Here is a 21742-nt window from a genome sequence, read left to right as displayed (position 1 = left end):
TTAATACCTGCAGCTTTCAGTAGATAGGTGGGAACATGAGACAAACCAGTGTGGTTAGTACCAAAAAATATGCTCTGTTTTAATATATTTTTTAATTATTTACCATTGTTTTTACTTCAATAATTGGTACTCCCCTTCTTCCACATGAGCAAAGCATCTCCCATTGTACATTAAAATACAGTAGCTACAGAAATGGTCTACTTAAAATAATTTATTTTGAGCAAAAGGTCTTTACAATGTTAGATTTGGGTTGGTTTTTTTTTACAATGAAAATGCAAATTAAAATGTCATTTACTGAAGAGGAGGAATTGTAAGAGGTTATAGGGAGAAACATGAGTAATAAAAGGGGAAAAAAAAGAGGGGGAATAAGTTCTAGGTTATATAATTAGCAGTGAACTAGGATAGAAATATAAAAGAAAGGGTACTGCCAGCATTCATTATGCCCTAGGGAATAACATGTGCTGAGCTGCTCAGCTCACATCACAGCACTGTCTGTCTCAAGTCTGAAAATGACTGCGAGGGGCGAGCATTGCACACAAGCTTTTGCGCATCGGAGATTATTTTGCAGGGAACCAATTTTAAAATGATCAAAAGGTCTGATCAATGTGTCTTAGAAGATGGACCTATAGTGAGAGGCTGTTAGAAGCTAGATCATTTTTTTTTATTTACCTTAATAGCACCATACAACAACCAACCAAAGGGAAATATCCCCCTTGCTTCTCTGTACCGCTGGACTGTGGCTGCTTCTATCTTGGCTTCTGTGCAAAGAGGACAGTAAAAGGCTCGCACAGTTGTCGTATGTGTACAAAAAGCAGATGACCCAGTATCACCTGCTACCTAGGAACACAAGCCAGGCTGCATGAGAGCCTCCACTTAGACTCAAAGGGCTGCAGTAATTTTTCTCCCCAGAGCAGGTGACTGTGCAGAGGAGCAGTAAGTGTGAGTCACAGCGCTGTCCTCGCACTCAGCCTCCCGGGAGCTGAGTGCGTTGTGCAGCGCAACAGCTGTATCTGCCTGTCGGGGCTTGGATGAGCAAACACAGAGCCGAGCAACACGGCAGAACTGTTCTCTTTGCACAGCCTCACTGGTTTCAAACACTAATGGGACTGCACGCTTTCTTTATCAGTTTTATTCCGGAGAGCCCGCTTTTCCTAGTACTGCTGCAAATAAATCTGAGCCTGAAATTTGTTTGGGTCGACTGCTCCTAAGATCTGGCACCATGACAGTGCCTTCAGACATGCTTATTTAGCATTACTTATGGCACTGCCAAAATGCACGGCAGGGGGAGGTTGTATGGAAGGTGATGGGCATTTTGTTTTTTTTAATAAAAAAAACCCACACAAAGCCCAAACAAACAACGAACCACCAAACTCTCTGAACTGCCGGCAAGCACTGAACTCAGGTACGCTATAGAGAGAAAACAGAGTACCGGCCCTGCTTGCCTGGAGAATCACTACAGCAAAACAGATAATTGACAACAAATCATTTCTTCAATTATGTTGCCTCTCTTGTTTCTAAGCAAAATACGATCTTACCACTGATATTTTCACTCTGTATTGCTTTGAATTTTTTTTCTCCATGGTAATTAACATGAGACAGGGAAGTGACAAACTAAGTCCCTTTGAAGGCATGAGTGAATCTAGTTAGCCCGAGTATTTGCCTGTCATGAAACATAAATGCTAAGTACTCAATACTGTTCACACAACAGACTCTTTTAAAAGTAGTTGATCAGATCCAAGGCATGTGGCTCGTTAATGCAAATAAAGCAAACACCTAGAACTGCTTTCACCTCACTAATTTTTCACATGGACTTTTGTCTGACTTTGCCTAGGACATGCTTGGGGACTTGTTTACTCCTGTGGAAACACCAGAAGCCCAAAACAGAGGCTTTCTCAAAGGACTTTTTGGAGGAAGTGGACAAGCTTTTGACAGAGAGGAGCTTTGTAAGTAATTTATTGGATTGGTTAGGTTTTTTGCAGAAATTAATTCATTGGATCCCTGCCCTTGTCATCTAGGAGTGGAGTGGTACACAAGATTTAGGTCATTGATGAAAAAATAAAGATGACGTTGTGAAGAAAGGGGAGGGTCCTCAGTTTTCCTCCCACAATTCCTTCACCTTGGCAGCTTCTTTTGAGCAGTTGGGGTGGGGGGCTGTTCACAACTGCACTGTATCTGTGCCGGTGCACAGCACAGCACGTGTCTTCCACATGTGCCACCTGCACATCAAATGGCATTACCGCTGCGAAGCTGCAGCTTGAGGATGAAAAGCACTGACAGAACCATGGGCAGGAACTCATTCCTGTCTGCTTCTCTGTTTCTCCTTTGCAGTTGGTGAGGCCACGGCAGGAAAAGCCTCTCGCAGTCTTGCCCAGCACATCCCTGGATCAGGTGGAATCGAAGGTGTGAGAGGAGCCGCAGGTGGAGTCATTGGGGACTTGACTCGTGCACGCATTGCCCTTGATGAGAGAGGACAGAAACTAGGAGAGCTGGATGAAAGGACTGCGAGCATGATGGCCAGCGCCGAGGCATTTTCCAAACATGCACACGAGGTAGGGGCCCAGGTACCACACACCCAGAACCGGGAACCACCAACCCTGCAACTGAGCCTTTGCTTCCCTTTGGGAAAGTCAAGTACGGTTCTCCCCATTCACCCAGTCATGTTGGTTTAGGTGTGCTCCTGGTAACTGACACACTATTTTTCCTGCTCCCAAACAATGAGAATGCCAAAAATCAACTTCCATTGCACACCCCTTCCTTTCATGTTTTCCTAAATGAGCGTCCATTGTTAGCCTCTAAATTTAGAACATGGCACTTCTCATCTCGTGCCTTTCTCTCTAATTCATTATGGTATTTTTTTAAGGCACTTAGTGCAGCACATCTATGCAGTGGGGCGGAAAGCAGGTAGGTGGATGTGTGTATAGGAACCTTTACAGATCTTATTGGGAAGAAGAGGAGAACATTTCTAGTACAGCACTGTGGAACAGTTATATAGACTAGAGCTTGCCTGGAATAGACAGCTGCTGTGCTTAGAGCTGGAAATGGAAAGCTCTTCCATCCCACGCTGTTAAGGCTGGGAATCAGCTAAAGTGATTTTCTTTGAAGATAAAGCAACATTAAAGAATACTTCCCAAAACACTTTTTTTTTTTTTAATTTAAAATGCATCACCTCTCTGAACAAGGCTTTACATTTTTGTTGGCTTTCGTAAGCATGAGGCAAAAATACGCAGAAAGAACGTGCCCTGAAATGCAAAAAGTTTATATATTCACAATATATCTATTATGCTCCATAGATAAGCTTCTTTCTATAGGAATAAAAAGCAAGTTCCTGGTTATTCCCGAACATCTGTACTTTTTGCAGAAGAAAAGTAGTTAAAACTCCTCGGGGAAAGTCTTGTAAGGAACAGCAATAGCAGGTAACTTTTTTTTTAATGTAGCAATTATGAAATTAAATACAAGGTCTCAGTGGAATCAAGACCTGATGACAGTTAGTAAAGTACTGCAGTGCTCTTCCTTTTTTACTTACAAATTTGTGACAGTTAATGGGCCTGGGTAATGTGTGATACCTCATATGCAGAGCAGTGTTTTATATCTGTTTGTTTGTTTGTTTCCCATTTCTGTAGGTGATGCTGAAATACAAGGACAAAAAGTGGTACCAGTTTTAGACTTTCAAAGACACTGCTTTTGGCTTTATTAAGAACTCTGTTCAGGGAAGCAACATTCATTCCCAAATCTACCAGTCACTGGCCAGAGACCGTTTTTTCTCCTAGATGTTTTCCTGTTACTATTATTGGATTTCATCACAGTGGGAGTCAAGGAGAAATTTTACAGACTGTGAGACGGAAGGCAGAATCATGTGGGTCTTTACTCCAACAGCTGGCTCACGCAGTAGCCAACTTTTTTCCAAAAGGGACTCAACCATCACTGTGGCATGTAGTTTTTCAGAAGCTGTAGGTATGAACTGTGGGGAGTGCGTCTGGTTAAAAATATTCTGTACAAACTCGAATGTTAATGCACTTATAAAACTTTGCATGACTAATTGAAATCTTAAAAAAAAAAAAAAAAAGAGAAAAAGAAAGCATGTTGTGACCGAAGAAAAATTGAATTTATTTCTATTCTGAGAAAAAAAAACTTAAATGGCAAAAATATTTATTTTTGAAAAGTGACATTACAAAAAGCCAGTACATTTCAAGCATGTTCGCTACCAATCTCAACACAAAAATGAGTTGAGCTGCATTTTCTTATCTGCTATTTATTTCCCTTGAAAAACCTTCCTTGAAATCAGTGTTTACCTCCTACCAGAAAAAGAAATAACTTCAAAATCCTATGCCCAAAATTTACAGATTTTTCACGTAGCTAGACAGGCACTATCTGAAATGTCATTAAAACAGGAGCATAGGTGGTTTATTTGCAATTCAGAGCACATGACATGTCATCCTTATCTGTACTTTTTAAAACGTGCTCTAGAGTCATCTCTGTTGTCCTTGAAGGGGGCTGTGGCATTTTTCATCCCCGTGGTGTCTGTATCACTCGGTTGCCTTATTTCTCAGTAGCAGGAGTAGAAAACCAGCTTAGGAAATCACTTCTTCAAGTTAGGAAAGGCAAGATGGGAAACCGCAGGGCTACAAGTTGGAGAGTCCTGTCATAGTTCTGCTCACAGAAGCTGCTTAGCAGCTTGCAGAGCAGTGATTTTTTTCGTAAGTGGCCGATTGAAATACAGAAGCTGCACAGTAGCCCCCCTAACGCTGGGCAAGAGAGCTCACCGCAGCAAGACTAAACGATGGGCCAGAGGAGGAGCATGAAAAACAATTGTCAACATACGGCGCTGAATTGGCACATATATAAAATGACACCACAGGTGCGTGGCAATTGATTTTCTGCTCACACTGCTAAAAGTAACTTGCTGCTGCTTCAAAGTGGCTTGTTTGGTTTCTACAGTGAACTCTGCAGAAAACTCTCCAACCCGCAGCTACAGAAGAGAACAGTAAGTAGAACCTCCCTGTCTGCACAAATAGATTCCTAGTCCATGAGTGTGCTGCAGCCACGGTAGCCTACGAGAGCTTCACTGCCACACAGGCCAACTGTTAAGTTAGAAGTTTTTCCAAGATGGGCCTGGACACAAGGCACTAAAGGCCTGGACATAGTTTTGAATCAGAAAAGGAAAGTAAGGAAAAGGTGGAAAAGCAGCATTTAAAAATTTTCTCTACAAGAAAAGTGACACCCTCCGTCCCTTCAAGGAGTCCTGACAGATGCAGACAGGCACCACCCTCCTCCTAACCGGACCTTAGCTTCACTGGTGTTTACATCATCCCAGGGTTCAGATGATCTCTCTCAAAGATGCCTTTCCCATATCGTTCCTTTTCTTACAATAAAACGGAGCCCAGGAAATTGTACGGTCCAGAAGTCTGGCTTCGCTATCGGCCCAGCTGCACAAGTTAAAGGGTTGGAACAGGTCTGAGGTGTTAAGTTTTAAATTCAGATTGTAGCACAACAGGGATGTCACGCTTTACAGGATTTTTACATTTCTGTGTGGGCAAAATCACAATGATGCCCTGACAGGTCTAGCTCAACGGGGAATGAGACTCAACGAGTTCCTCTCTGTCACAGGAGAAACCGCTCTATAACTACGAGAACTGCAGAAACCTGTTGGGAAAAAGGTCAAAGCCCACCCAATGGCCAGTTTTCTGCTGAGAGTTAAGGAATTGGAGTTGTCCATGAGCCGAGAGGGTGTTTGAGGAAACAGCAAACTCACAGTTCTGATGCCAATACGAAATGGGTTGGGGACCTCCTTCCAGCAGCCAGGTGACAGAAATGGCCACTTGCACGTGTAGGAAGCACCACTGTAACCAAGCATTGAGAACGCAAAGTAAATGAGAACAACATTATAGCCATCTTCTGTTTAAATGTATGTTCGCTCTGCCTGTGCTCTGGCCTATACTCCAAAACCACCAGTCTCTGGGCAACAAAATCATTTGGGGCAGCATTGAAACCCTCCAAGCAACTTCACAGACATTATTTTTCCTGCCTTCTCTGCTTTTACAGAGAAGCTGAGCCGCCTTCGTTAACTCCAAGCCAAGGCTGCCCCACCAGCCTTTGTTCTGGGTACTCAGCTCTACGCGTGCCTCTGCGCTGAGCCGGTGCAGATGGAAGGGCCGTTACCGCTTCCAGTGTGGCACTTGTACGCCCACCACCTATGGGGCCGGTTTCCAGTATGAACTGGTGTAATGCTGTCAGCCTTTAAGCACACAGCCGGGATGAGTGGTAGCGCGTCGCGCTCAGGAAGCACTCGGTTCACTTCAATGACGAGGAAGCTACTAAGTCTTCGGCTGTATGTCACGTGGGTGGCTAATACTGCAAAGAGCCCCGTTACCTTGATTTCAGCAGCGATGGCTTCAGGCTGGAGGAGCTGGAGCCTGCTCGCTCGTTTAAGAATCAAATGTAAAAATTTAAGAGCAACTTTTAATTGCTAATCCCTACAGCACACCCAGAGAGAAAAGTGTCTTCAACAAGTCGCTTACACAATGCTTGACTGACTTTGGCTGCCAACAGTCTCTAGCTTAACACCAGGGGGAAAAAAAACCCAACCCTGCCAGTAGATTTCCATTTGCATTTTTATGTGACAGAGAAATGAGAATCTAGCATCCCTCAAACTTACAATTTTTAATACTAAACTTTTAAGCGACTTTTCTTTAGTACTCTCCCATCAGGTCACAGCTGTATCTTGCTTTCCACTCTTAACATATTTTACTTATTTCCAGACAGTTACAAATTACTATTTCTGTTAAGTTCACCACTTGTGACTATAATTATCAATTTTCTTGTAGTCTGTAGAGATCTAAAAAGTTGTATATGTTTGTATATAGAACATTCTATATATATAAATATATATATGTAATGTATATGTTGTATAAGTTTGTTAGTGCACACCGTTAAATGCTTTCTATCACGATTTACCTTGTATGTGGGAAGAAAAAAACCCTTCACTTAAAAACTTCCATGAGGGAGGAGAAACTCTCGCCTGGTTGATTTATTGTGAAATGAGGGGGAGTGTGGGATTTTTGAAAGGCCTGACCTGACTGCTAAAGGCTGTTAGGGAAAGGAATAAAGACGCAGCATTCTGAGCAACGAGCACAGCATCTGACCTGACTTGCTGTAAGAAAATTGAGGACACGAGCTGTCGCTGGATGTTGAAATCATGTGCTTTCACCTTTCCCACTAAAAGACAGCACCACCTCAAGCAAAATCCTAAACTCAGAGGTACCTTCAACATCGCAATCCTCAGTTACAATAGACCAGATTGACTGGAAATAGTTGTTCAATTTACAATGCTTTTCGGTCATTTGGCTACCCTGTTCCCTCACGTTCTTTACAGGAGCTCTCCGTCACTACCACATCCAAAACCAGACACACAGAACTTCCAACAGCGCACTCACCCCCACACACCGCCACCCCTGAGTTCCACCAGATGTGTTTAATCTTACACACAGAGCTGTAGATAGACAGAGTATACAGAGAAAATATATTAAATGAGATCATTTGTATGTTTTCAGAGTTAGCAAGTCTTCAACGAAGTACAAGCTATTGTCTTTAAGAAAAAAAATAAATCCATTCCTAGAGTTTTAACTTAAACTTCAAATCTTGAATTAAAAGACAAGATAAAGGAAAATTTGAGAATCAGGTTTTGTTTTGCATAATGACCCGTTTTCCAAATTTTTTTTTTACAATTCTACAGTTCAACTATGTCCATCGAATACATTCCCTACAATACCAGAATATAGCTTGTTAGACAAGTATTTAACAGAAATACACCATTTACTACACATATTGTATAAAATTATCACAAATAGAAATTCTCTAAAACAGTTTACAGATTCCTTTTAGAGAAGCCCTTTTACGCCACACCACGTACATTGTAATCAAGATACACATACAAAAATATTTTTTTCAGTATACAGTTTTAAGTGAAGCAAAGACTGCAGCTTAAGTAAGAGCTGTGTTCAACCTCAGGACTCCTCCATTTATAAACTGTGTGTATTGTAACATAGGCAAAAAGCCAGATTGCGGCTGATTACGCCCCTTAAATACCCCAACCCCCCATACATCCTGTTCTATAAGCTAAAGGTGAATTCAAGCACAGTGTATTTCGGTCTCGAATGTTTGCCTTGGTATGGTCTTAGTAAGAACACACTCTCTCTCATTAAGGAACTTCGTGTGGCCATCTGTAGTCTACTCTTCATCTTAGGTGTATAAGCAATAGTCACGTAAATGAGTGTTTCCATTCATGTGTTTTGTTTTGTGATTAAATCAACAAATCAAACATTGTACTTTTTTAAATAGCAACCAATATTCAGATTCAGTGTCAAGGAAATGTGGACAGAAGATGTCTGGGGTTTGTTAATGAGTCATTACCTGCATCTCGGAATGAAGGCTAATCTGGGGTGAACCACACACTCCTGCGCTAACCGTGTCCTGGTTCCACAGGTAACCTAGATCAGCGCAACAAAAGGAAAACTAAGGCATCTTTAACTGAGGCTGTTTCGAGTCCCCAGTAAAAACCAAAACCAAAAAAAAAATAGAGGGAAAGAAAATAAAGGAAAGAATTGATATTAGTCGGTGTAGATCTCTCTTTTTTTCCAACCTCTACTCCTGGATTCTTTATAGTATTTCAAAGGTGTATGGTTTATGTAAAACCTTTGGATGGAGTTGACACTACTCACTCATTCAGGAATACGGGAAATGCCACCACGGTTGTTGCTGGGTGGGGGATGACCACTTCCCTTCCTCCGGCAGCTCACGCAGGGACAGAACCCAGACCCCAGCTGATGGTCCTATGCTTTACTGCAGGGAACTCACGTGGTGCTCATATAATTAAAATACCAGTCCCCAGGAATGCCAGCCTTGTACCTGGGCTTCTCAGGCAACTGAGAGCACCCTTCACGTCACTTCCACTTCAGGTTAAAAGCAGTCACCTACAAGCTGAAATCTCGGAAGGGCAGATGTGAGCTCGTTTGAGGGTACTTACCAACAGCATGTTGGAGTTGCTCTGCCAGGAGAGGCTCAAAAACAAAGCCACCGAGCTTCCAGCTCCCTCTTTTCAGCTACGGATTTATAGAAAGAAAACAGCAGGAAAAACTCTACAACTCTCTTCTTGCTGAAATGCAAATAGTATGGGAGAAAGGGAACAGGACCAAGGCAGATCAGAGTACGTGTGTGTCATCTTTTGTCACCTGCTTCTCTCCCACTGCTGCCCAGCTACCAGAAAGCGCACAGAGCACTTTCAGTAGGCAGGGATAGACAGAAAGCTGCGGCAGAAAGACCAAGCAAAGCAAACTTGTGGTCTGCACGAGAGGAAAAGGACTGAATAGCTGTATTAAACATCAATGGCAGGAGCTCCTGCTGCCGAGCCTGGGCAAGTTCTGCCCTGTACCAGTAGTAGGCTGAATTGAAATTTGAGTCATTTTGACAAGAAAGCAGATACGAACCGAACAGAGCAAGGCTGCTCAGCAGCCCAAGGGGACGGGCTCTCCCTGCGAGGAGCTGGGTCACACAAGTTCACATGATGTGAAGAGAAGGCATTCCCGGTGACCACAGCGATTTGCCAGGACTGGGTCCCAACCCAATTTCTTCTGGCAGACAGACACCCACCTGCTGGTGCAGCAGCCAGGCCAGGGCAGCGCAGGGCACAAGGCAGGACTAGGCTGCAGTAGCAGTTCCACGGACACCGAGTGACAAGGCTGCCATAACAAACAGAACTCCTGCCCCTTCCGCAGCGTTCATTTGTCCTCTCGGGCTGCTGGACCACACGTGTTACTGCACATTGCCGCGCAGCGCCAACTCACAGGCAGCAGGAGTGGACCGCGAAGAGAGAGACACAAACCAGCTGAGGAACAGAGAGTGAATACAATCAGATGCATCCCATCCTCTCTACAAGATGAGAGAGGGTAGCCTGCACTCTCGTTATCAGGTCCTGAACTAGGAGAAAGCCCAGTTTCCAACTAAGCCCAGGCCTCAGCACATCAGAGCTGGGGGGAGAGGGTCTCTCAGGCAAAAATAAGCAATGTGAGCAGCCAACCTCCTTCTACCAACTTCAGAAAAGAGCAGGTATCATCCTCCGCACAGCTCTAAGCTGTGCCTCCACCTACCTGACCTAAGCCCTCTTCTGCTTCCCCTGCTTAGCCTCTCTAATAGTTCAAGTCTAATCAGAATTAAGGAACATAAATAGCAGCAATCAGGCAACAGCTCAGAGCCAGTCCTAATATCATGACTCAAACACCACAGCCGCCTTGCTCACAGAGCGGTGGCCACCTTTTATCTCCTCATTTGCTCCAAATTACTGCTTAATTAAAATGAACTCATTGAGTTTGTTTAGCCAAATAAGTTTCGTTCTGTGTCAATCCCCTTATTGATTAGCATCACCCCTGTCCAGAAAGCTTGTTGGGAAATACGCGTGAGATCCATCCTTCTGAAATGCTAAAGACAGCACGCAGGAGGAATATATTGTAATGTGCCAAAGAACAAGCAACTCAAATTACAGTGGCTCCGGTGAGCCTGAAATACAGCACAGGTGTGTCACCGCATGACACCTCGGGACAGGAAATCATTAGCCCGTGTGAATTGATAATGAGTCCAACCCAGCATCTTCACAGGCAGAGCACACAAATGGTCAGACACCAGGGTGCCCAGGCTCAGATCTGTTAATAATAAAAGCTTTAATGAGCTTAGAAAAGAATCAAGCGTCTATCAACCAAATGCTGTGGATAAAGAGCTCGGCCATCAGGTGACAGATGTGGTAGAAAACCACAGTGCAGAGCGGGCAGGAAGGAAACAAAAAATCTCAAGAAAAAGTGAAATCCAAAGCAGAAAAGAAGGCCAAGATGGTGCTGAGAAGGCCAAGAAGGCATCCTCGCCTGGGGCTCTGACTCGATACCATGCGTCCATTTTGCTGCAGAACAGACGCGGTGGTGGATCAGAGTCCAGGATGTGGCCTTTTATACACAGGTCCCTTTAACATCTTTTTAAAACTCACCATGTTCTTGAAACCTTGGTGCCAGGTACTTCTGATGTCAGGATAACGGCCACGCCAAAAGCGCCGCATTTGAAGTTAACAAGCTTAAGCACGCTAACAGGCTGTTGAAAGCCAAGTATGCATCCTCTCAGATCAGGCTATAAAGGCAACTTCAAAAGTACACTTCTTAAAATGGATCCGGCAGAAGTTCAGAAATGAAAGAATAATTAGGGGCTTGAAAATTTCTCACAGGAGGCATGAATGGAAAGATGGAGATTGCTTACATTAGGGAGGAATTGCAGAAGATAGGTGATAAAATAATTAGAGGCATAAAGAAGATGACAGGAGGCACCTGTCCTCCCTTTCCTGTAACATACAAGGGCTACACGATGAAAATAACAGAATTCAAGGTCAGTCATTGTATGAAGTTAACAAAAACAGCTGAACTTGTATAACCATCGCAACCATCTGGAAGGGAAATGAAGCCACGTGATGTGAGGTTTAGCCAGACCAGAACGTATCAGTGAGGAGAGTAACACCAAACAGCAGCAGATTAATTCCCGGCAAGCTCCTTCCTTGCCCCCTCTTTTGAAGCATCTGATCCCAGCAGCTGCCCCAAGTCAGTCTCAGGACCAGCTCAGCTTCACAAGGTCAAACTCCCAGACAAACCTTCTGCCTGATCACAGAGATGGAGTCAAAGACGCTGAGGCAAAGCGCGGGGGGAATCTGGGCAGTTTTTAGCGAGGCTACCAACAGGCAGGGTATGAGGCTTCCCTTGGAGACGGGTCTCCGAATGAGAGCCACGGGGTCACCCACCACCATTCAGCAACACCTCTCTAACACACCAAACCTCAAACACCAGCAAGGCTGTCACTTCAGCTGGCCAGACTGAGATTTTCTTTTTTCTTTACAAAAATATGAATTGCCGTTAAGTTTTTAACCAATAAATTGAGTTTCATTATTTAAAAAGGAATGTTTTCACTAGTGATTTTGTGTTAACTATAAGAGTCCAAGCACTATCCCTCTCAAGGCCAGTCTGCAAAGTAGTAGTAGAATGAATTACAGCAGTCAGTCACCGAAACGCTTTCCTAAAAGTCGGCGGCCAACCAAGCACCGGCTCCATGCACTGTGAATGCTGCACAGCTACTCAGTGAGAAATCCAGCCAGCGCTAAAGCCATTTCAGCACCTGAATATCATCAGCAGAATTCAGTACAAAATTATCCTAGCAGATGCCTGTAAAGTTCAACATTAAGTGCAAACATAATGACTTTTATTTTTGTCCTAGACACAATTTCACACAAGAACTGCCAAATTATCTTTATGCCTTGTTTTATTAAAGTAATCCAGCTCATTTCATATGTAATAAATTCATTAGGCTCTGGGGTTTTGTTTTAAATTACAAGATCGTGAATATTTTAACAGAGTTCATTTAAATACTGTGCTTTTAGCAATTAATAATTTCATAGTTCTGTAAACACGCTTCACTGCGCTGTCTGACCTTTGAAGGGTTTGGCTTGCTTGGTGAATTCGTACCAGCTTCCACCACGCGTTTCAGAAGGCACCTTGCAACGACGACTGTAGAAACACGACACGGGAGGATGGCACCGCACGCGGGTCTGTCGCTGCCTGCGAGTACGCGGTCCCTTGCCCTGCCCAGTCCACGGTGCCGTCCACCTCGCCACACCCCAGACAGCCGCATTTCGTATCAGAGCTCCAGGTCCTGCAGGGCTCCCCAGCTGGGTCCAATTTTCACTTTAACATTCAGTTTTACCGAGAGTTTGATGGCGTTTTCCATCTCGTGCTTGACAATCTGAGCAACCTACAAGAAAACAACAGATGTCAGATGTACACATAACTTCAATGCTCTGTTTTTCTGTCAACAGCTGGGGTGGAGGGACACCCAGAGTCCTCTCCTGCGTTTATTTGCTCTGACCTACCACCGATGGCAATGCAACCAAACATTTTAATCCCGATTAGGGTTTATGAATTGAGAAATTATATAAAGCCAGTAACATTTTATGCAGCACAGGGTTGCGACTGGTTCCGCACTGCTTAAGGCTACTTAGAAAAGAGGCAAGATTAAGTTTTTGTTAAACACTTGAGAGTCCTGCAGAGTCTCCTCTTTCACCCACCTGCATAATTCTAAATGTTTCAGGGAGTCTGTTCTCTGAACTTCAATGTACTGAAAGCAAGACACAAAACAAATACACCAGAGGCAAAGAACAGTGTTCCTCCTCGTTGCATCGGCACAAGAGGCGCTCTGTGAAACACAAACTACAAACCTCTGGGAAAGCGGATCATATTCAATGCAGGTGCTAGAAATACTGCCCAGGTTCCCCCTCACAATTTTGTTGAGTCAACTCCAACATTTGCTGCCATCCAAAAAGTATTCCTAAGAAAACGTTCATTTCAGTACACAGTTAGGGGACCAGAAGATATTCTTGCCTGCAACTTTTTGGATTGTAAGAGACTGGATTTTTTTCCTGACTGCAAATACCTGCCCTGGATAAAGGGACTTCCCTTCCTACTCCAAGACCGACGCAGAGTCCAGCCTGCCCTGGACTGCTTATTTGAATGAATCTTTCAGTCCACACCCATCCAACGAACCTTTCCACAGCAGCATGAAAAGAGGCTTTGAAATTATTGTGATTCCTCATCTCAGCTAGAGGCCACAGTGTCAACACAGGAAGTATTCAAGCCTCCTGACCCTTCCGTGCTTTTTCATAATTCCTTCACAGGTACTCACCGTAGAAATTTCTCCACAGTTTTTACTGGGGAATGGAGGAGGGATTTGAGGAGATCAGAGCACGAGAGTTTACAACAGCATTAAGAACTAGGGGGAGATTTGTCTTCCAAAACCCCACGCCCTTACATACCACATTTCAAAATGATCTTGATAACCTAGAAAAATGCTTTGAAATAGGATGTAATTCAGCACAGATAAGTGCAGAGTAGAAAGAAGCAGGGTAGAGAACTAGGACAGAAATAATCTACTGTTCAAAAATAGGATGAAAAATAACTGCCTGGGCAAGTAAAAAAATGGGGTTATCGGAGATTAAAAACGGAACAGGGCTTAAGCACAACACACTGTTGTAAGAAGGAAAGCAAATGCAATTCTGAAACACATTAAAAAAATGTTGCCCGTGTGACACACCGATCACTTTTCCACTCCATTCAAAACACTGCAGCCTTGATCAAGTTTGGGGCCCAGTATTTCAAAAGAAAAGTGAACCATACAGAGGGAGACTCTCTGAGAATGGTCACAAGTCCCGCACACAGTGAGGAACATCAGATTGGGGCTGCTGCACCTAGAACAAGGGACAACAGCTGCAGGGGAGACAGAAAAACCTGCGTGAGGTTCCCGGTGAAGCTGATGGGATGAGATGGGCCATGCACCAACACCCTGACGTGGGGGGCTCTGGGCTCTGAATTTCCTGTATGTTAAGCAAACAGCACCGGTTCCAGGGTTTCCAATGGTCAGCTAAAACATACTTGGAGGAATACTGGCCACCTTAAAAACATAAACACAATGATGCTGGGAACAAGCAAGCAGTCTAAAAGCATCAAGCCTTTGATTCCTAATCTAGCCTATATCCTTGCATTCCTACCTAACTCCCCATTGCCAGGGTCAGCTCAACAGGCAGCAGGTCAGCCTTTCTTCTACCATTTTTGGCAATATTCTCACAGTCTTCCTATTGTGATAAGCTCCGAAAGCTCCCTACCTTCACTTTGACATTCTGCACAGACTAGGAGAGCCCTGACGCCCCAGACATTCTACACCTTCAGCACAAGAAAAAACAGGTATTACTCCAACGTCGTCTTTTAAAAGAGGTAAGCTAGCTCACTGATGGACTGCAAATGAACACAGAAGGATCACAAGCATCATTTCTCTTACAAACCATTTGTAAGGATACTCTGACTGGAACACAAACTCCTAGATATATGGAAAGATATTTTTAGTTTTCTTTTGTGCACTTTAGCAGCTGAAAATAAGCTAGAGCCAGCATCAAGCATGCAACCAATCTAACTTGTCTGAATAAAAATTGCTGTTGCAGCAGAGAAATACATGATTTACAGTATAATAAAGTTTTTGTGCTGGCAAGATGAAAAAAGCCTCACCAATACAGAAACCAAGAAATGCTCACTTCTTTTTTACTAAAAGGTATATTGTAATTCAAAAGGACTAATTAATTCAGGCCCTACTTTGAGTGGGGGCTTAGGAGGGAGAGACTTCAAAGAGAACCTTTCCAACCCAGATCTTTCCACTACAGGCTGGTTCTAATGGTGCACCTGAAAAGACAGCAGGCAATAATATCACAAAAAAAAAAAAATCCTTTGTGGCCCTAAAAACAATTAATCAAAGGGAAAGAAGTACCCTGTTGTCTCAGCTAGACAGAAATCCTTGAAAAACAAGCAAATCTGGCACACACAAGGAAAGCCTGAGTCTAGGAAACATACCTTGTGTACATACGCTGTTTTAAGTGACTGCCCAGATAATCTACGGACAGAGATATATCTGAACGCAGTCAGAAAAGCTGGTAATAATTTCCCTTGAAGTTGAGGTTGTTAATGAAAAAATGTAATACAATAAACAATGAGCAAATCCACTAACTTGGCCCCAATTCTTCAGGGGACACTGTGAGAACTTGTCAGTATCTAAAGACGTAAAAGGGGATTTCGGTTTTCTACAGAAAGAAAATTGGGAGCCTTTGCATCTCTAAAACAGCCTGCCTGGACCGAAGCAACAGATGTCTGAACAGAGACAGCAAAATGTACAGAAGCTTGAGCTGAGATTCAAGAGAAAAATATTAAACCTTTTGTTCTTAATGAAATTTTTTAAAAAAAGCTCAGGCCAGTCAGTACTGCTGAAAACTCTCTCAGACTAGGAATTACTGCTTGCGGTCAGGAAATGGCTTTTTGTCATTAAAGATGTGTATGCACAGAAGAGCAGTGGGAGAAAAGATATCCCCAAGCTATGGAAGCACACCCTGGGAGCCTTCCTGAGTTGGTGCTCAGGACTTGGGAAAACACTGAGCTGCCAACATATGGCTAAAACTCTTGCTATTGAAAGCTGTCACAGACATCACTATGCCCAGGCACAGGAGCGCCTACATGGTGGAAGAGCACACAGAGAGACATGTATGCATGTGAAAGGTACCTTAAGTCCACACAGCACATTTCTTATATCTACCATGCTGCTAACAGCACCATAACACCCCTACCAGAAAGACAGGTAAGTAGGGAATGAGGGAACAAGTACCGAAAGCAAGGAATCCTTTTTTCTCTACACAGAGTATAAACCACAGCTGTAACAATGCATGTTCTGAGTTTAGGCGCCAGAAGACACAAGTGTAAACAGGGAGGCAAATACCTCCAAACAAGGAAAAATTTTCCCCCCTACACCTGTCAGCAACAGTAAACTGCTTCACTCATCAAGTCTTGCAGACAAGTTGTACAAAATACTGTTATAAGCAGCAAAGCACACGTTGGAAAAAAACTTCAATCATGGGGATGGCTTGAGTCTGAAAATAAAGGGATCAAGAATACAAACACCATTTTTCATCCAATTCAACATTGTTTTCACAGACCTTTTAGGACACAGCGAGAGAGGATCCAGGGAAGAAAAGCTGAGCCCCTAGAAGGAAGGTTTGTTTGAAACATCGTAATGCAGTAGGTAGCTGAAAAAGCAACTGCACGGCTGTACCTGGATAACATCGTCCTCTGCAACTTCATAGAGGAGCTCATCATGGAGTTGGAGGATAAAGAAACCTCCGCTGATGGGATGTAACATCCCTCTGTTGCTCTTCCTCGCTAGCCTTCCTACACAAGTGAAGAGCACACTTCGTTAAGTACCATTATGCAAAGGCATGCTTCCTGTAATTAAAAAACCTTCACACGTTCCTAATGCTGAGGAACTTTAAAACAAAAAGCCCATGCCTACAGATAAAACCACAAAACATTACTATTCTATCAATATTTGTACAGCTACTGAGGGAAAAATGTTAATGAAAAGCATTTTAGACATAAACATTTCAGCCTTACATTATAAAGATATGAATCAGAACAGAAACAAGAGACAGTTGCGTCTCCTGAACCATCTGTTTTAAAAGTAATTTTTAAACAAAATCATGTCAAGTTTAATCAGAAGTTGGTTTACAACATTCTCTCTGGCAATGAATTAGGATTCTGCTTTTCTTCCAAAATCATTTTAATGGCTAGTCTAAAAAGACAGTAAGCCTCCTCCCAAATGCTGTTATCTGAAACAGTAGCTACTGCTCCTGATTAACAAAAGGAAAGAAAAAAAGAGCAGTTTTTGAATAAACAAGTAAGCAGCTGATAAAACCAGGATCTTGGTAGGCTTTGCCTGACAAAAATAAAACAGAACAAACCGTTCCATAGTAAAAAGCTCCTTCAAAAAAAATAAACAAACACAACCTCACACACAGAGACTCAAAAGTTATTTATTTCTCAGGTCAGCTAACAGGAGGACTCCAGTTCACAACTACAGGAGGGGTTTCACAGCATCATCAGTTCCTCACACAAGCCTCGCGCTGAAGCAGCAATGTTGAAGAAGCCACATGATGCAGGATGCTTCTCTGGTGGCATAGGCCTTTATAACTTGCTGAAAGATAATTCCTTCCAGTTCTCAAAACAGCTAGTATCAGAGAAGGAAAAACTGTCGCAATTGCATCTACTCGCCTGCCTACAATTACGTTAGCCAAAGGTCAGTAGCTGCTGCTCTTGGAAGGGGTGGGAAGTTCTGCCAAGCACATGCTTTCTACTCATAGCAGACCTCCGAATCTTCTCTCTCTACAATAAAACTCCCTGACATATTTTTAGAGGTTCAGCAATTAATTATTTAGTTTTTCTTCTCAGTCCTACAAATCAGACTCTTCATATTAAAACAGCTTCGTGTTTCAGTTGAAGCATAAGAACTATCAAAGAAATATAGCACTCCATCCCTTAAGTTGTCTTTCTAAAAATATATGACTGATGAACAAAACACTGTCTACATTATGCTAAAAAAAAGTCTTGGTAGCACTCCTCTGCGAATGAGTACCCCTGCACAGCTTTGCTATCTGCAGCAAGAAGAAATTTATCCTGATAGGTGCTTCATGTAATACTTTTGTGGAGCCTCTGTACATCAAATTCCAGTCAACAAGTTCCAGACATAATTCAAACCAAAAAAATGTGGTTTTTGAACTAGAAGTCGTTCCACTCTATCCTTTCATTGCCTGGGAAGCCGGAGTATCTGCTCAATTTCTCCTTCCAACTTTTGAACAATTCTGTGGTGGCATCACAGACCATCTCACATATGAACTCCCCCTGCCAACCTTTGCAAAATCTTCTTTGAGGCAATTGGGGTTTCTGATCTGATCACATTTACTTTAATTTGTGTGTTGAGCAGACATTCTTCCTCCTTCCTTATAACTTTTTTGCCCATTAATCACAGACTTACCACTGTCAGGAAATAAAGTGTCTCCCACCCCTAGCCCAAAGGCCCTAACTTTTTTTTGCAGGCAATTTTTTTTTTTTTTAATTAGTTACACTGAAAGTTTTGCTCTTGGGTGCAAGGAAGAGGTGAGCATACCGGTCTTATCTCTCTGGAAGGAGCTCTCCAGATGTCCGTAGGACTTGATCACAGAGGAGAAAGCTTCCAGGCGCTTCTGAATGTTCACAGTGGCTGTTTTGACTATGTCTGCAGCAGATCCCTGAACAGTTGTATTCACAGCCTGTCGCTCTGCCTAAACAGAGATAGGTGTTCTCAAAACCTAGCCAAAAAAATAAATCAAATCCAGCATGCCACATGTGCTTCATTAAAAATAATAAATACATGGCCAAATACAGGCAAGTAAAACCTCCAGAAAACGAGTTTGTTATACCTGCCTGAAAGAAAGAGACATTCTAGACCAGCTTCAGACACAAAATTTCTCCAGGTGACTGAGAAAAATCAGGATTTCCACAAATTTAAAATTAATTAATATCAAGGGTAGTAACCTGCAAGAGTTACGGGCCACAAGAGGGAGAAGCATATAAACATGGTAACAGTTTCATAAAGAGCAGAAAAATCTCAGTTAATCCAAGTACATGAGACACTTCTGCCTGTCTTCAAAACCTTCAGGAATGGATAACCAAAGGCAAGAAGCTGGACTTCATGGACTAATAATCTGGTCTACTGCACTGAACCCTGACTGCCAGAGAATTACAGCTGTGCAAAACCACACCAGACCACACTATGACACAATGACTTTTTTTTTTTTCCACACAAGCAATGTCTCTGCTAATCCCCTTCTCAAACAAGAAAACTGTATTCAAAGGTTCTTCTCTCTTTGATTAGAGCTGAAATGTGTGCAAAAAGTTATGACGAAGCTGAAATGAAAGTGAAGATAATTCATTAACTGGTCTTTAATATGATTATAAAGAATAAATCAAAGTTGAACAGAAGGTGCATCTACAAAGCCTCATGCTGAAGTATCCTTCAGATTAAATAGTCAAATTATCTCAAAAGTGTTTTGAAAGTCTCCTTGTTTCCCTTTCAACTACTTGGAGTACAAACTCCCCCACTTCCTCCCTCTTTCACTCTAGTCTTTAATTCCACACAACCAAATCCAGCTTCCTACTGAGAAGTATAATGATTCCTCCCCACAGAAATGCACCAATATCTCCCCAGGGAGTCATAACACTCTTACTGAAGTAGAGTCTATGACAGATGTGTCCGAAATGAACTTGAAAAAAATAATGCCAGTGCAAAGGCGTATATTAAGTAAATATTTATCTAACAAGTTTGAGCAAATTTCCTTTGAGGGGAAATATGAAAAGGAACAAATACCCAAAAACATAGGACTTAAATGCCCTTTCTTGTTCAAGCGCTGACAGCATATAACATACAAAGACTGCTGAGTGGGAGCAACTCAGCCTGAAGAGTTAAAGCACATCACTGTGTGGAGGCTTTTTAAAATCATGTCCACTTATTTCAATAAATTACTCACTCCAGTTCCAACGTGGGAGTTCTGAAGTGAGGTTAGCACAGTGATGACAGCTGTACACCCAGTCACAGCAGACTTACGTCAAGCAGACCATGACAAAAGCCCTGTTATTCAGAGAACAACTGAGGGAACAATGAACTAAGTGAGAAGTGGAAGATCATGACTAAGATGGCTCATAGACCCTGTAAAACCACAGATATGGATATGCAAAGAAATCTAATACTTCAAAAATTAAAAAAAAAAAAAAAAGTACTGCAGTCAACACACATGAGCTTTACTGTAGGGGTTTGGATCTTTGATAGCTGGTAGGTATCTCCGTCTTCCCAGGATGGTCTGCACAAACCCATCTCTTCTGCAGCTCCTCACTGTCTCCTTCAAGAATTTCTGAATCCCTGTGAAAGGAAAGAGAAAGTTTTCCCTAAAACAGCTGATGTTCCATGTTGACTTCTCACTGGGGTCACTGAAAGCAGTTTGGGAAACCCAAGCAGCACGAAGATAATGCTTTAAATTTTGTAGACCCTGTCAGTGGACAAGGGCACACGATCCCTCATTCAGCCTATTCGCAGCTCTGCTGGGAAACTTATTAAGACTTTTGAGGTGGAAGAGAGTGCATAGTGTCAGGGTATCTGGCTGTGCACGAGGAGGTAGGAAGTCCATTCGGCACAGCGCCCAGGCACAGAGGGTCACACATGTATTATTGATAATGGAGAGGTCAGGACCCGGACCAGCACTGGAAAGACACGTAGTAGGAACGGAGTAAGTTGAAAGCAGAAGTCAGAGCCCTTGATGCCTCAGGCTGCCTGACTTCAGACTGTGTCACTTCAGATTCTAGGATGAAAGAAGCTTACCCACCTGCACTTTGCAAGGGATAGAGTGAATCCACTGAGAGTGTTGAAAAGAAAATTAGGTCAAAGAAAGATGAGACAGGGAAGAGTCCCTTTCTCTGCAAGTTCACGTAACAACTGCACTAAAGCGGAAGAAGTTAAATTCAGACAATTTCTTTCCAAGGTTTACAAAATATAAAAGCTAAAAGGAGCTATTCAAGATCAAGACCGACAACATTAGTCAATTCATTAGGTATGTAATTTAGCATGTCAGACTGGCAATACATATAAGTGAAAATTCATAAGAAGTGAAGTTACAATATAAGGTACATTGCAGAGTTTGTATGTACGCACATGTACCAAGAGGGAGGAGCAGGAATTCATTTCTAATGGTCATGAAGGAAAGACTATCCAGAAATTATTGGAAACTAAACAGAATCTTAATAGAACACATTTTCTCAGCATCTGCCTCCTAAAGAAACAAACCCTGCATCTTCAGAACATAATTTTCCAGCTCATTTCCAAGTCATATGATTAGAGTTAGCCCTCTCTCATCCCATTTGCCCTCCATTCATTTTCTGATTGCAGCTCTACTCTCTCTCTTGCTTTCCTAAAAATTAACAGGCTTCTTAGAAATGCAACAATGTCTTTTTACAAAATATGGGAGAGCTGCTCTGAGCAGCTGGATAAAAACGTAAGGGTGATATGCAAAACAGTTTAAAACTCAATGAAAGCAGAAGACAAGAACAGAAGAGACAAATGGTTATATTTAAAAATTATAAGGGTGGTCTAAAGTTGTATTGCATATCCTTTGAAGCTGTGTGTTATAATAAAGAAAAGTGTGTTTCTTATTCAGAAAGTTAACAGCTTTAAAATGATTCCCCAGGGCTTATTAATTAATTAAAAAAACCCAACAAAATAATTAATG

The 21742-nt window shown here is 42.5% G+C and overlaps 2 protein-coding genes across 2 annotated transcripts in view; one reads left to right on the top strand and one right to left on the bottom strand.

Moving 5' to 3' along the window:
• The window catches only part of STXBP5L (syntaxin binding protein 5-like), a 206857-nt gene extending 202818 nt beyond the window's left edge, over positions 1-4039 (top strand). Inside the window, exons 25-27 of the mRNA XM_009879889.1 lie at positions 1832-1943; positions 2329-2549; positions 3621-4039. Of these exons, the coding sequence (XP_009878191.1) occupies positions 1832-1943; positions 2329-2549; positions 3621-3662 (375 nt within the window). The 3' untranslated portion in view covers positions 3663-4039. The remainder of the gene's footprint in view (positions 1-1831; positions 1944-2328; positions 2550-3620) is intronic.
• An 8669-nt stretch (positions 4040-12708) lies between these two features.
• POLQ (polymerase (DNA directed), theta) overlaps positions 12709-21742 on the bottom strand; it is a 57884-nt gene continuing 48850 nt past the window's right edge. Inside the window, exons 29-32 of the mRNA XM_009879939.1 lie at positions 20258-20382; positions 18595-18748; positions 16708-16823; positions 12709-12822 (exon numbers count right to left, since the gene is read on the bottom strand). Of these exons, the coding sequence (XP_009878241.1) occupies positions 12709-12822; positions 16708-16823; positions 18595-18748; positions 20258-20382 (509 nt within the window). The remainder of the gene's footprint in view (positions 12823-16707; positions 16824-18594; positions 18749-20257; positions 20383-21742) is intronic.

This window comes from Charadrius vociferus, unplaced genomic scaffold (genome assembly GCF_000708025.1).
Source record: "Charadrius vociferus isolate BGI_N301 unplaced genomic scaffold, ASM70802v2 scaffold162, whole genome shotgun sequence".
NCBI lineage: Eukaryota > Metazoa > Chordata > Aves > Charadriiformes > Charadriidae > Charadrius > Charadrius vociferus.
The sequence above is the reverse complement of the archived record's forward strand: the minus strand, read 5'-3'. Positions and strand labels throughout refer to the sequence as shown.